General features: G+C 37.0%; 1 protein-coding gene across 3 annotated transcripts in view; it reads left to right on the plus strand.

The window, feature by feature from the left end:
• The window catches only part of LOC126094727 (exosome complex component RRP43-like), a 117,836-nt gene that overhangs the window by 28,962 nt on the left and 76,718 nt on the right, over window positions 1-12,156 (plus strand). The window contains exons 1-2 of one of the 3 annotated variants that reach the window (XM_049909274.1): window positions 1,675-1,801; window positions 3,697-3,834. The exons of 1 other annotated variant lie outside the window; for it this stretch is intronic. In XM_049909274.1, the coding sequence (XP_049765231.1) occupies window positions 3,730-3,834 (105 nt within the window). In that variant the 5' untranslated portion in view covers window positions 1,675-1,801; window positions 3,697-3,729. Of the gene's footprint in view, window positions 1-1,674; window positions 1,802-3,696; window positions 3,835-12,156 lie in introns of those variants that run through there. One more of the 3 variants, XM_049909273.1, reaches the window with a different exon arrangement.

Here is a 12,156-nt window from a genome sequence, read left to right on the forward strand (position 1 = left end):
TAGCAAATGTCATTCAAGTTGCAGACAAATAACTATAAAGCAAAGGGAACATATTACAACGAGAGAGAATATGAAACATCTGGGTTTGTCATTTTATTTGCTGCAATCTTTAACTGAAATTTAAATTGATTTTTAATTTACAGTTACATCTACATCTATATACATACTTCGCAATCCACCATACGGTGTGTGGTGGAGGGTACCTCGGACCACAACAAGCATCTTCTCTCCGTGTTCCAATCCCAAACAGAACAAGGGAAAAATGACTGCCTATATGCCTCTGTACGAGCCCTAATCTCTCTTATCTTATCTTTGTGGTCTTTCCGCGAAATGTAAGTTGGCGGCAGTAAAATTGTACTGCAGTCAGCCTCAAATGTTGGTTCTTTAAATTTCCTCAGTAGCGATTCATGAAAAGAACGCCTCCTTTCCTCTAGAGACTTCCACCAGAGTTCCTGAACCATTTCCGTAACACTTGCGTGATGATCAAACCTACCAGTAACAAATCTAGCAACCCGCCTCTGAATTGCTTCTATGTCCTCCCTCAATCCGACCTGATCGGGATCCCAAACGCTCGAGCAGTACTCAAGAATAGGTCGTATTAGTGTTTTATAAGCGGTCTCCTTTCCAAATGAACCACATCCCAAAATTCATCTGCCTTCCCCACAACTGCCATTATATGCTTGTCCCACTTCATATCGCTCTGCAATGTTATTCCCAAATATTTAATCGACGTGACTGTGTCAAGCACTACACTACTAATGGAGTATTCAAACATTACGTGATTCATTTTCCTATTCATCTGCATTAATTTACATTTATCTATATTTATAGTTAGATGCCATTTTTTTATACCAATCACAAATCGTGTCCAAGTCATCTTGTATCCTTCTACAGTCACTTGACGACGACCCCTTCCCGTACACCACAGCATCATCAGCAAACAGCCGCACATTGCTATCCACCCTATCCAAAAGGTCATTTATGTAGATAGTAAACAACAGTTAGTCAGGTGTTGAAAGTTTCTCTGCCTGTGATACATAATTGCAGTATAGAAATTTGAATAAACCTTGGTGTAACTTATATGAATAGCAGTACTTGAAAGATGCAACTAAACCAGATAAATATATTAGATGTCTTCATACTACTCGGGAAAGTTTTTATTAAACCATTTATTCATTTATGCTTGTACTACTTCTTCCTCATTGACTGCATTGGCAAGTAATTTTCATTCCTAGCCCTGTAGTAGTGCTGATTCTCTAATATTTTACCTTAGACTGGAATGCTGTGAGATAAGCTCCCTGGGAAGATTTCACTGACATCTTTGTTTTCCAATACCACAGTTGGGGAGTTGCAAGATTTGCATTGATTCTCTCTCTCTCTCTCTCTCTCTCTCTCTCTCTCTCTCTCTCTCTCTCTCTCTAGATAAGTAAATACAACAATACTATTTCATTCTTACAAAAATAATGTTAATAAATAATATTTTTTAAGCTTGGAGTAAATGGAAGTACTTTTCTTAACTTATAGAACTGGAATGATTGTAGTAAGGCTGTAACAAATTTCTGAATCTTCAACTTTCAACACCAGGAGTTTGGCAACTACAAAAAAAATCTGTTAGTCGTCTCAAGTTTTCCATTTTTAACCTCAGACACAGGCTGACTGGTGTTAAATTTAGCGCATGTGTCTGTCTGTGGTATCGTAGCTCCCAAACAAAAGGTCCAATTTTAATGCAGTTGTGTATGACTGGTTTGTTGGTACTTTTTGTCCATACAGAGATGGTATACAGTTCCAGCTTTTAAGTCTGGTTAGTAACTTTTTTTGCCGTAAATGAACATGACTGCGTATTTGCTATGATCATTTTTCCTGCAAACAGCAGCAGCATTCAGGCTACATTGAGCCCCAGTGGAAAAAGGACTGCACTCTAACTTTTAAGAAATTATTCTTTTCAATGTTTTTGTCAATGTTGACATTTCTGGGCTAGTAAGATTCCATCTTGGTCATCAAATAATCACACTGTTACAACTATTGACATTGCAGAAATCATTATTATATTTTGTTAGAGATGGAACTCCCATGTTTAACCAGGACTCCTCGTTTGCTGTGAACATCTAATAATAATAATAATAATAATAATAATAATAATAATAATAATAATAATACATAGTACATACTCGCAAAATACTGCCTGAGAAGATTTTAAGAGACTGTACAAGTGACCTTTTATATTAAAAGTACTCTTGTCTCAAACAGTTTTCACCTATTCATGATAAACTTTTAGCTTTAAGGTTAAGTAATACGCTTTCATACTATATGCTAGCTAGTTTATACAAGTATGCTTTGAAACAAACGAAATGTTACCAATATTCCTTTCATATTGTTATCACCTCCAGTAATTTTCCCTAATTATTGCAAAATTATTTTGTAAGAGAACCATTTTCAATTTGTAGAAAATGCTTAGTTATATAAGTACAGTTTAAAGTTCAGTGTCAGTGAGTTGTGGAAACTTGGTATGCAGATGTTACCTTCGTTTCAAATCTTGCATAAAATTTTTAGTATTATCTGACTGCAGTTGAGATTATGGGAGATATGGGTGTAATGATAGTCACTGTTGTAGGAATTGTGCTGTGTTCAGTAACCAGAAATGGTGAAGAGATTTACTTTATACAAGAAACACATTTTGTACTTCAAGAACATGGACTAGGCCATTAAGGTACTAAAAGGGAGATAAATGAATTGCATTGCATGTGCTTTTCAGACATCATATTTGCAAGATTTAAATTGCTCTTAGTTTCATATGATGTTGGAAGTGTCCTGCTAAATTATTTGATTTTTTTAAATGTTTTGTTTTTGTTTATAGTGCTTGTGAATGTTATGTTTTTATGATCCAGAGTACCATATTACACTTCCCTGTCATTGGCTTGTTGTCAGACTCAATCACATAAATAAGTTACTAGAAAATATTTTACTTCATCAGTTCACTACTACATTAAGGTCAAAAAGCCTCTATTTCAAAGTGACAGCCCATAAATACAAAAAGCTAAAAATATGTTTTTGTTAGTGCTGTTTCCTTCTTGTGGCAAAAGAGTAACAAAATGCTGGAGAAAACAGGAATATTCAAAGATGAAGTGGAGACAGTGATGTGGGGGGGGGGGGGGGGGGGGGGGGGGACAGCAGTGCACAATGAGAATGTAATCAATAATGAACTGTTAACAACAGCTGATATTTTTGAAAACTACTATGGAGATGTCATTATTGATTTGCTCTTTGTCCTGCAATGCTGCGTCTCTTGCAATACGTGACCTCTAGGTTTCTTTTGCTTATCTTTGAATAATCCTATCTCCCTTAAATTTTCTTTATTTTTTGCCAGATGACAAATCCTGTTTACTAATGAAAACAACTGATTCTGTTCAAACCTGATGCTCTGTGTGTGTGTGTGTGTGTGTGTGTGTGTGTGTGTGTGTGGTTTTTAATCTCTGTGATACTTTGCTTTTCTCCAAATGTCTGTGCCAACTATCATCTGTGTCACTATGGAAATCAGTGAAGATATAAGCTAACAATAGGTATTTTAGTTGAATTTTTACTTCTCTAAATATTAAGAGGCATAAGACAACATATACTGGGTGTGTTTACATTTCTTTTCATAATAGATTTTATTTCTGATTAAATGTCACTATCATGACTTTCATATATATTTTCAAGGCTCATGAAATTAGACCGGATGGCCGGACGTTGATGAAGTTTCGCCCAGCAAGCATTAATGTAGGTTCAATCAGCACAGCAGATGGGTCCTCAGTTGTAAAAATTGGTAACACGACAGTTGTATGCGGCATTAAAGCAGTGAGTCAATAATACAATTTATATTTACCTGCCTAAAAAAATGTACTATTCTTGTCATGTGAACAGCACATGTGAAATGTGCTTTTAGAACAAATATGTAGCCCTCTTTCAGGTCAGTACACTACAAGCACGTAAGCCCTTTGTTATATCGAGTGTTTCATTGGAAGTGAAAAATTTAGAAAAAGTACTAAACAGATTACTTTGTATCAGTCTTCTTCAGAATTTGTGTTTCATTGAGAAATTTTCTGTCTATTACCATGAGGATTTCATTAGGTATTGTAACATCTGATATTTTTACCTGATAGGGTTTTTCCAGTATATCTTTGCCTTTATTTCATAAAGTTAAAATGCCAAAAGCAAAGGTAATGTCTCTTATTGGTCTGTTCATTCTTTAATGCATAAACAGTTTGTAGAATTTGACAAGATTACTCAAATTTTTCTAGTGTTGTGATTGATGGAAATAAAAGGGATGAGTTTATCTATTTCTCACATTATTTCAACAATAAATTATTATCGTTACTAGATATGCCATTAAAATAACATCAGCAAGTCTCTTCTTCCCAGCTTATGTATAGGGTAGTGTCTTAAAGGAGTATGTTACAATGACAAGTATAATTTGATTACATTAATATAGAGAATATATTAAAAAATGTAACAGTACGTCAGTTTTGACAAACTTAAGGAAGAAATTGTCAGTGGTGTTTGTGAGGGAAATGTCTTGATATTTGTCTGAAAATTTAGGAAAGCTCTTGCTTAATCATGTATGTGATAATGGAATTCTTAAATGTTTGCTTCCATTTCCATTCCTTGAACTTTTTTTGACAGTATGTATTTTTCATCGCAGCTAGTAGTAGTACCAGTCTTTTGTGTGTTTTAAACATTTGATTTAGCATTTAAGTTTTGTGTTGTGAGTTTGGGTTTGGTTATCTACCTGTTATGCATTCTTTGCATGGGACAGTTTATCATCATCATTACTGTTTGGCACAATAGAGGTAAGTTTGGGCTAGAATACAAATATTGGAATGAGTGAAGCTAACTACTTACTATATAGCTAAAGTTTTGAACTGTGAACAAGAATGTAATGAGGTTTAAATCATTCTAAGCTTTAAGCTTTCATACAATGTCCTTTGGAGCTAATTAAAAAAACACTCAGATGGCTGCATAATCCCAACTGGCTATGTTGTGGCACTAGAGACTTATTGATGGGGATAGGTGCCAGGTAGATGGGATGAGAAAAACAAGAATGGGAGGCTGACAGCTATAAGGGAGAGACAGCAATGGACACAGATAGGAATGTGGCACTGGGAAAAATTCGTGTGGAATATGATGATGTGGTACAGTTGAGTGAGAGGAGGACGTGAGTGAAGTGCAAAAACTGAAATGGAGTATGAGGTAAATAATAGAGAAATACATTGGGCTTAGGTTAAGGGAGTAAAGTGGGAGGCATGAGGACTGGGATGGTGATGAGTGTGGGACAGGGGCTAGTACAGATCGAAGTCAGGAGACTATAAATTAAAGAATATGTTGTAAGAAAAATTCCCCTTATATTATTCTGAAACTCTGCTAAGAAGGGGAAGGATACAGATGGCATGGGTTGTGAAGCAGCCACTAAAATAAAGTTGGGCATGTCATGTTGAGCTCTATGTTCTGCCAGTATTGGTCAGTTTTCTCTTCGCCACCGTTTGGCTGTGGCCATTTATTTGGGTGGACCTATTGTTGGTGGTCAAGCCCAGTAGTTTTGGTATATGACAGGGATGTTTTCACATGTGGCTCTGTCTCTGATGGGTTATGATATCCCTATAAACGGAATGGAAATGGATATGCTGGCTGGGAGCATAGAGAATCTTGCACCTGGGTGTTCCCCAGGGATAAGAAACATCTGGCAAAAGTTTGGGAGTGAGAATGGTATAAAGGTGGATTAGGATATTTCATAGATTGTGTAAGTGGCAGAATTCTAACTTCATGAGAAGCTAGGAGGATTCTGGAGAGGCTATTCCTCATTTCAAAGTGCACTGAGTAGTAGTAGAAGACCATGCAGAGGATGTTGGTCAAATTATTCCAGTCCAAGATGACATTGTGTTAATGTGGGGGTGGGGGGGAGGGAAGTTTGAGAATTAGCATGTGTGGGTGTGGCACAAAAGATCTGTTTGTGGAATAGGTTTGGAGGACAGTACCTGCCTGTCTGTCAACATAGTGGACAAGGGATTGCTCTTCATTTGCACCCCCCATGGAAGTGGTGGCAGCTGTCAAAGTAGAGTTAGTGTTAATAGTTGATGAGATTTATATTGATGTACATAGGGAGCAGATATACCTGTGGCATTGAAATTTATTTTTGTACCAATAGGTTTGTGAGAGGTATAGATTTACAGGGTCTGAGGAAATGGGGATAATTGAGAAAGGAGGATGGCATCCAGAGGAGGGTATTTGTATCGTGATCCCATTGCGAGGGGCAAGGGGATTTCATAGATTTGGCAGAATTTCAGGAACAATATGTGGGACTGAGTTTAGACAAGAAGAGAATAGAAGCTTTCGAAATGTGGTGCTACAGGAAAATGCTGAAGATTAGATGGGTAGATCACATAACTAATGAGGAGGTATTGAGCAGAATTGAGGAGAAAAGAAATTTGTGGCACAACTTGACTAGAAGAAGGGATTGGTTGGTAGGACATATTATGAGGCATCAAGGGATCACCAATTTGGTATTGGAGGGCAGCGTGGAGAGGAAAGATCGTAGAGGGAGACAAAGAGATGAATACACTAAACAGATTCAGAAGGATATAGGTTGCAGTAGGTACTGGGAGATGAAGAAGCTTGCACAAGATAGAGTAGCATGGAGAGCTGCATCAAACCATTCTCTGGACTGAAGACCACAACAACAACATGTGGACTGGGTTTCAGCTAGGCATAGAATTGCATTTGTGAATTGACATAAGGTAAATGGAGCAAGGGCCCATAACGAATCGTATGTTAATGTAATAAGAGAAAAGTAACGTCAGTTACAGCAGGGGGATCATGGTAGAACACAAGAGAAACCTGAAAGGTCAATAGTAAAACGAAAGAGTTGAAATAAACATTGGAAACAGATTTAGGAAAACATGAGTTGTATAAAAAAAGTCTTTGGATAACGACTTGAGGGATTAGGCAATGGAAATGGAATTAACACTATTGTCAATTTGTCTACCAAGAATCTCAACCCAACAGAAGTTTCAGCCCTTAACGAAGAATCACCTGCAAACTTACTCAAATTCAGTCACGCTAAACTGGTGTAAAATGTACTTTCCTTCGTCTGATTTCTAAGGTAAAACCACGTTTTTGCCACGAGGCCATGTGACGAAAACTGACTGAAAGGTAATGTTGAACCTTGCCTCTCCCAGTCCATAATTTCATCCAACCATAACCATGCCTCTCTTCCCCCCACCCTCCAGGATTTCATTATCTCCAAATGTAGCCCCACCTTCCTTTCTCAGATCCCTTTCTAAATTTGTAATCCTCTTAGCAGAGCAAAAAACAGCCATCCACAATCTTAAAACAATTCCAACATAGCCTCCAATTCTTACCCAAAGACCTAGACTCGTCCCAGAACCTCTCTCCCAACTCCATCTCCTTCCTCACCCCACATACCCACTTTCTGTACAATTTCCAAAACCCACAAACACAACCATCCTGTATGTTCATCTTGTAGTTGGTTATACTGTTCCTATGGAAAGAACTGGAATCTAGTTAATTGATACTTCCAACCCATTTTTTACACTGAAAAGAATAATTCAGTGGCAGATAGTCCATACACCTTTGAGATTAATGCACAATTATGTAGTCTCGATAATGGAAATGCAGACAGGTAAAGTTGGTGGTTATTTTCCTAAAAAAAAAAAAAGGTTGGGAACTTATGGGTAGCAAGTCATGACTATTGGTGGCAATAGTAAAATGATTTCAGAGAGGAATTTTGAGACAATATGCTGAAATGGTCCATTTTCTTAGGCTTGGTACAAAAGCAAGGCGAAACATTTGTATCCTGACAATGAAAGACTGTTTCAGTGTATTACAAGGAACTTAAAAAAGCTTTTTGAAAATTGAGACAGCAGAAAGTATGGGATTATTGTAAATGTTTTGTATAATAATTTATTATGTGAACTATTGCTTAAATAAGTATAAAATATTTACATTACTGGTTTCAGCAAACAGCTATCATCTTCACATGTGACAAAACCCACTACAAAGCATCACACAGATATTTAACAAATATTGACTTTGTAATGTTCTAAGTGCCTAGTTGTTTTTGTTATATATCTGTATGAAGCATTGTAGTGGATTTTATCACATCTGAAGACGACAGCTGTTTGCCAGAACTGGTGATGTGAATATTTTGCATAATTTAAGTGGTCATTGATATAATGAATTATTATGAAAACATAAAAAGTCACCTTTTAGTTCAGTGTTCTTTATCCAACATTTTCCCATTGAGCAGATTTTATCCCTGAAGTGAAATTTGGAAAGTTTTGCAAAAATCCTTTGACATTTTGCTGCTTCTGGGATAAATCTTGAATTAGTAACAAATTGTGATTTTATTCAATGCGCAATGCCTTTTGCCCTCAGAGCTCATCTTCAGGATTTGGACAGTCAACAACAATTTTTTCTGTAATTAGATTAATTGTGGTAATAGTAAGATTACATTGGTGTCTTACAGTGGCATATTGAAATATAAGTTTACAAAACTAATAAGACAAATAAAAAAATAACTTATTGTTTCCACTAGCGGATACCTGGTTTTGGAGTGCAGTATGAGTAGACATATAAACACTTCCCATTCTACAGATGTGCTGTAAAATGGAAAGAGTATATATGTACATTAACATGCCTTCTCACATTGTACTTCAAAACCAGGTATCCACTACTGGAAAAAATAAGTTATTTTTTGGTTTGCTTTAATTTTGTAAACTTATATTCACAATCTGCCACTTTGTAATGTACCAGTGTAGTCTTATCATGACCAGAATCAACCTATATTTGACAAAAGATATAAACTGTCAAAGCACCTGACGATAAGCACCAAGGACTCAAAATGCATTGTGCATTGAAATAAAATCACGATTTGTGTCTGAAGCAGTTCTTTATTTTATGAAAGTAGTGGCGTCACAGAAGAAACACTGACAGCAATGGATTAAGTAAATCTTGAATATTTAACTTCCATATTTGTTTCCTGTTGAATACGTGATGTAACTTTTCATTAAAATTTCATACATCCTTCGTGAAGCATGCCTGATAACCAAATTCTGCATATTAATACAGTTTTGTGGTGCACTAATTATTCAGATGATGTAGTTAACATCTTTCTCTAGTTTATTCCTACAAAGACATACACCAAAAAAATCTGGACTAACACAATATTTTTCTAAACGAGGCAATACTGACTGACTTCCACAGCTATCGTCATTAGTCCTTATGTAATTTGTAGCAATTAAAAGATCATTCCACATATTTTTTAAACTATACTTAGTTTAACTTACAATTGAAATTTGTATGCTTTCAAAAAATGGCAAATCTTAGCTTTACAAATAATGACAACATGTCTGATATGATTACCATGTGGAAATAATTTGGGTTTTGCATTGAAATTTCATGAAATATACATTGATAACAATACACTATTTTTGTTAATTACTTCACAATTACCCCATGATGTGTGAGTGTAACATCATTCCAGTGACTTTTCATTAAGTTCTATCATTATGTCACTCTTCTATGTGTTGTTATTCCTGCAAAGAATGTTCCCCGTATATGTTTATGTTTGGTTTAGCATATTGTGGATTTGTAGTACAATCCTTGTATAAACTGATCAGAATTGAGTACTACTGGCTTAATTTCATCACAAGTAAATTATTTTTTGTAGATACAGTAAGTAAACAGTGATACAGTTGAAACTTTTGCGTGTACCAGGTAGTTAAAATTACACTGACGGTGTTGCGGTGTGGGCTGTATACATCGTTGGACAATGAAACATTGCAGATATGTTCATTATTTGGTGCACTTGTGGTGGAGTATGCTGAAAGTTAATAGTTCCACATTCTGCCTCCAGGTGAAAAAATGTGAAATGTTTTTGCATTAATGTCCTGTTTATCCCTGGGCAGTGCATATTGCTTTCTTTTGTGAAGTGACTTAGTGTAAAGTGTTAGAAAGTTCGAAATTTTCAGTACAAGAGACACTGGCTACAGAAGAAAGACTGTAGGTAAATTTGTTTTATTAGAACTGCAGGAGTGGCAGCACTGCACTGCACTGCAGAAATATCACTGACAGAAACAACTAAGAAGAGGCACCATTTCAGTAAATGGGCTAAAGAGTATGATCATGACTGCGTGACACAGCTTTACACCTCGCCTGGACCCGTCAACACCAACACTGGACTGTTGATGACTGGAAACATGTTGCCTCGTTGGCCGAATCTCATTTCAAATAGTATCGAGTGGTTGGATGTGGACAAGTATGAGACACCATCATGAATACATGGACCGTGTATGTCAACAGGAAACTATTCAAGCTGGTGGAGGCTCTGTAATGGTGTGGGGCGTGTGCAGTTGTAGTGATATGGAACCCCTGATGCGTCTAGATGAGACTCCATCAGGTGACATGTATGTAAGCATCCTGTCTGATCACCTTTGTCTATTCATATTGATTATGCATCCTGATGGACATGGGAAATTCCAGCAGGACAGTGCAACATCCCACACATCCAGAATTGCCACAGAGTGGCTCCAGCAGGGTGTCTACGACCCGGGACAACCGGGAAATCCGGGAAAAACCCGGGAATTTTTTCATCCGGGAGAAAACCGGGAAAAACCCGGGAATTTTTCGGAATTCCGGGAATTTTTCATTGTTTTCGTTTTCAGTTAAATTTTTGTAATTTTGACTGCAGAATTGATTCTCTAGCAAAGAATGTTATTGTATCCTGCTACTGGAGAATGATACTGCAGCAAGAAAATATAAAGGAGAGGGGGAAAAATTAAACTTTAGTGGCAAAGGAAATGTGCAATTTACAACAACAAAACACCGTGCACGCACAAGCGTCTGCAAATAGCAAAAATATGTCAAAGGCCGTAGGGCGCAGACTGTAATTCTTCGTAACAATAAACTGCTTGCTATGAGCATGACGTCACAACTGTTCACATAAGGTTCGTTTGACCAATCGCCAGCGGTCTGTTGCGCATGCGCATTTAACTCGCGTCTAAGCAGTACCTTCTCCCGCTTCCCGCTACTTGAAGTTTGGCTGTTAGCTGTGTCGGTAGTAGCAGCAAGCAGCCAGATACAAACGAGAAAAAATTTTCTCCCGCACCCTAGCTCCCAGATTCACTCTTGCACAGTTGTAGTGGGGAGGGGGTTAACCTCCACGTGACCCGTGTTTACGTTAAGTGATTTCGCTGCTTCTCTTCGTGTACAGCTCCCACATCAAATGAAAACAAAACGGATATGAGGTGAATTAAAATACATTCACATAATTACGGAGGGCAAAAACATATTATTAATTTCAGTTTTCTGATTTTATTTTATTTCCAAGTTTGTAGCAGTCAAACATTAATCGCCTTGCAGAACAGTGAAGTTAATTTTGCAAGTTTACTAAAGAAATTTGGCTTTATTAATCTTTCCGCTGAGGCAGTCATTTTATTTGAAACGAAGTGTTTCATTCTACAGTATTGACTAGTTCCAACTGTTCGCTGAATTTCAAGTGCACGTTATCATCTTCTGCCATACACGGCATTATGCCATAATAAAGAACCAAAAATGAGATCGCAGAGTACTGGTACTCCAAGAAAATTTACATCCCAAAAATCACACTGAAAAGCTTAATATCAGATGGGACCTACTTCATTGTGAATCTGGAAAAAGCCAATTTGCACTCAAGCCGAATTATGCATTTTAGTATAGTTTACGAAATTCCGATGCTCTTTGGAGTACCCTCTGATGACCTGTTTCTTTTATGGTGTAATGTAAGCTCTGTTAGTACTTAACACACAAACATGCGGGCTTCCTACACCAATACAGTTGCACACGCACAATAATGCCTGTTTTTCTGGCGCTCTCTGGCAACTGGTAAATCGAACCTATTTCTAACGGTCTCTAGATAGTATTGCGAACAGTGGTTAGAAAAACGTTACTTTCAAAGTAAATTTCTGAATTATGTTATGTGTGAGAAAGTGGGATGGATATCTAAATCACAGAGCGTTCGTAACTGAACAGTTTGAGGACCAGCCACTTACAAGAATTTCGAGCCGAGACATTTATGTCAGAATTTTAAATTGACTGGCACATTTGTGTGATGTATCTTAAAATGTA

The sequence above is a fragment of the Schistocerca cancellata genome, chromosome 8 (assembly GCF_023864275.1).
Source record: "Schistocerca cancellata isolate TAMUIC-IGC-003103 chromosome 8, iqSchCanc2.1, whole genome shotgun sequence".
NCBI classification, from domain to species: domain Eukaryota; kingdom Metazoa; phylum Arthropoda; class Insecta; order Orthoptera; family Acrididae; genus Schistocerca; species Schistocerca cancellata.